Here is a 3,877-nt window from a genome sequence, read left to right as displayed (position 1 = left end):
AAAAGCAAAAGTAGGGCATCCATTAGCGTTGAAGTACCTGACCATTCGTTGGTACTTACCTCGGCGCGTTCAGTCATCTGGCAGTTTTCCCACCTGCGCAGGTTACTTACGTAAAGCTGTTGCAAAGTTACACGCGTGACGTACGCTACGCCAGCGTCGCTAATGAGTACATTTGCTTCATGGACATATGTGGACAGATTCATATACAAGGAACTTTGCCAAGGAACTTTGATATGTAAATAGCCAGACGAAAAGAAGAACAGACTTACAGTAAGGATATACTGGGGAAGGCTCGATAGATATATGTATATATATATATCGAACAAAATGCCTCTACACAGTACTATTTATATCGTTTATGAACTATGAAGTATGAACACGTAATAAATATAATTGCTCGATCGGGCAGTGAAGTCGCACGTAAATGTAAATAGCTAATAAGCTGTAAGAAAAGCTGTCTCTCTACTCTCTCCTACTGTGGTTGTGAGTAGCTATACAAATGCTCTCTTTTTTCTTTTTTTTCTTTTCGAAATCAACAGTTTTACAGCATATATGGCATATTTAGGGCCATGGCCCGTGGGCCAAAGGGGCTTAGCCGCTTAGGGTATATTTTTTAGAGCCTTCTAAAAATTGAACATTTTCTATATATTTTTTAATGTTTTTTCTTGTTTTTTCGTTTTCAAAAAATATAAATGTACTACATACAATCCTATTTACATAAATATGTATAAAAGTATTTACATGGACAGACGGAGGAGACCTAGGGGCTTTTTATAAATATACTATAAAGAGCCGAGGTTGACCAAGAGGTACATTAAAAATCAATTTCATTGACAGTTAGATGACTCGAACAATTCGTATTGATGAATGATAAACGTAAAATTATAATCATCTCGATCGGACGATTGGTTTAAAAAATATGAGAAATTCCAGTTTGTACCGGAACGGGGTCATGCAAACTAGCCACACGTAAGCATACGTATATTCAAACCCACCCATAACAAACAGACCATTCTCAGGCATTAAATATATATCCCTCAAACCGCTTTCTCTTAAAAGGTCTATGGAGGGTTAAATATATGTGCTCGTATAGCGAGTCTGGATGTGCATTTCGGATATCACATATTCTAACAAGTACCTTACATACCAGTGAGAATTGTAGCCGGAATACATGCTCCGACTTCAAGGTTCAGACTCGCTATACGCGTACAAATATCCCCCCATGGACCATAAAAGCACTATACTGTACTGCCAGAAAGGTCTTATAATAAGGTATGTATGGACTTGTATAATATATAATGCTTATTTACGGCTAGTTTGACCCAGTTCTGGTACAATCTGCCAACTGGAATCCTTCATAACTTTTGAACCAATAGACCGATCGGGATGAAATTAATACTTGCGGCTAGTTTGATCCAGTTCTGGTATAAACTGCCAACTGGAATCCTTCATAACTTTTCAAACAATAGTTCGATCGAGATGAGATTAGTATATTTTCGTTTATTTTCTAAGTGCCAGTAAGATTTAATTTTAAATATACCTCTGGGTCAACCACTCAACCTCTATAGAAAAAAACCCTATCTAACTAACTGCCAGTAAGATTGAATTTTAAATATACATACTTACCTCTGGGTCAACCTGTACCTGTCTCTTCCGTTTTGTACATACCACATATCGACAATAACAACATACTGTGCAAAATATTATTATTCATAAAATCTATATATATATATTTGTTTTTTTGTTTTTTTAAAAGTACACGCCCAGCAGCGAATTTTTTTGTCTTCATATCTACACATATGAGACTGACGTACGTAATCAATATACAAAATGCATGCACTACGGCGTATGCTACGTTGGCCTGCAGAGATAGGGAGAGAGTGTGTGTGTGTGCTTGAGTGGTTCATCGTATCGCCTTTGAGATTAGCTATAGTGTCATAGATATTTATGGTCAGACGCGTTAGGCTTGCTACGGTTACACAGCAAAACAAAAGTAATGTACTTTTCAAAATCGTTTATGTGGAATGCTCGTCGGGATTGGAAACACTCATCATATGATTCATAGTAAAAAATCGACAAGAATTGATCTCAGATTATTCCGATCGTCCATGCAAACCAGACACCACTCACCACTCCTAGAGCACACAACAGGCGATGTCAAACTTTTCCGAAAAAATATTCTCCTGTAGTACAGAATCGAGAACAGCCTGCCATGCTGTCGTGGCTCTTGCACTTTATAACAGTACACGCACTGACTGTTTTGTCATTGCGCGGTAGTATGTGAGCCTCTGGACGTGCAGCTTCACATGGACTCCAGGTATCGCTTCCGCTTTACAAAGGGATCCAGGTGTAGTTCTATGAGGGATCTAGGTGTATCTAGATATAGCTCCACGAGGGATCTAGACATAGCTCCATAAGGGATCTAGATATATATCTTGATATACCTCCACGAGGAATCCAGATATATCTAGATACATAAATCTCCACAGGGATTCTAGATACATATATGAATATCTTCAACAGAGATCTAGATATAGCTACATGAGTGATCGCTCTACAAGCGATCTAAATGTAGCTCTACAAGCGATCTAAATGTAGCTCTACAAGCGATCTAGATGTAGCTCCACAAGGGATCTAAGTGTAGTTCTAAAGTGGAGCTCTATAAATTATCTAGATATAGCTCCATAAAGGATCTAGATACGCATCCAACGGGATGCTTGTTTCATCGACTTCTCCGTACTGTTTCCCGACGGTATTATCATAGAAAGGCTTGTGTACCCTTCTCTATAGTACTGTTGCTCCTCTGCTGGTCGTGGCAGGACTCTGTCTCTGCGCTTAGCGCTAGTAGGTAAAGACCATGAGTGTACACCTCCCGTACCACCGGAGGAGGAGAGTTCAGCACTACTTCTGATCACCACATGACATTGGGCCGTCAAGGTGCTTGCATCGTACGGTGTCCACGTGTGCCCTATTCCTCACTGTCCCATTGTTCCGAGATCTAACCTGGCGTGTGTGCACACACAGAGAGAGGGCCGTGGCGACTACTCGACAGACGCGAGTGGGCGGAGATTTCTAATAAGACACTGGTAGCGTATCCACGGCTTCATTTTACGACATGCACCTACACCGCATTTCTTGTACCGGTCCCCTCAGCACTTGCACAGGTGCCATCTGTCACTCGGCCGTCAAGACCCACAACAGAGTCAGCGGCCCCTACAGTAGGTGTAATGGGCGCTTCCTCTATCGCACTCGCGCTGGGCAATCTGTCGACACAGAACTTGCCTAGCTTACCCCTTCGGTACAGACTAATAAACAAAGTAGCGGACGACAGGAGGTCCACCACATTCCCCTTTTGTATCCTACCGGCGTGTCTGCATAAGAGTGCGGAGACAATCAGCATCAGTAAATGTGGGATCGGGTGGTGGCAATGAGACGGAGTAGAATCATTGACGCCTGCATTGCAAGTACGAGCCATCTTCAATTGAGATGCCCGTATATCCTACATACACACCTTGGTCACCTGCACACTCATTCTGTGAACTGATAATCTGTATAGTCAAGCAAATCTAGTACACGAAACGAAGGTCAGCGCTGACACATTGGGTGGGTTTTCGGTAAGCGAACACACGCATCCCCTTAGCAAGTCATGCTGTGCTACAACAACAACAACCAGTGCTTGGCCTGTGCACATCACCCAACAGGGACAAGCCAATACCACACCGTGCGAGCGATAGAGATAAACCACGGTCTTTGTTTGGGTCTGCAACATAACAGGTGTTTTCACACAGCTTCGCTCATTACAGCACCTCCCTTGCAATCTCATACAGGCATCAGTACCTCACTCAGACCCGCACCGTTGCACTATCAGCCACTAGTC

General features: G+C 42.2%; 1 protein-coding gene across 1 annotated transcript; it reads right to left on the bottom strand.

Moving 5' to 3' along the window:
• Positions 1-1,993: 1,993 nt before the first annotated feature.
• Positions 1,994-3,371, bottom strand: SARC_12990 (hypothetical protein; the record flags this gene model as incomplete). The annotated part of the gene is made up of 1 exon (XM_014292892.1): positions 1,994-3,371. A coding segment is annotated over one exon (250 nt), but the record flags the coding sequence as incomplete, so codon positions are not given.
• Between the last annotated feature and the right edge of the window lie 506 nt (positions 3,372-3,877).

This window comes from Sphaeroforma arctica (assembly GCF_001186125.1).
Source record: "Sphaeroforma arctica JP610 unplaced genomic scaffold supercont1.2787, whole genome shotgun sequence".
NCBI lineage: Eukaryota > Ichthyosporea > Ichthyophonida > Sphaeroforma > Sphaeroforma arctica.
The sequence above is the reverse complement of the archived record's forward strand: the minus strand, read 5'-3'. Positions and strand labels throughout refer to the sequence as shown.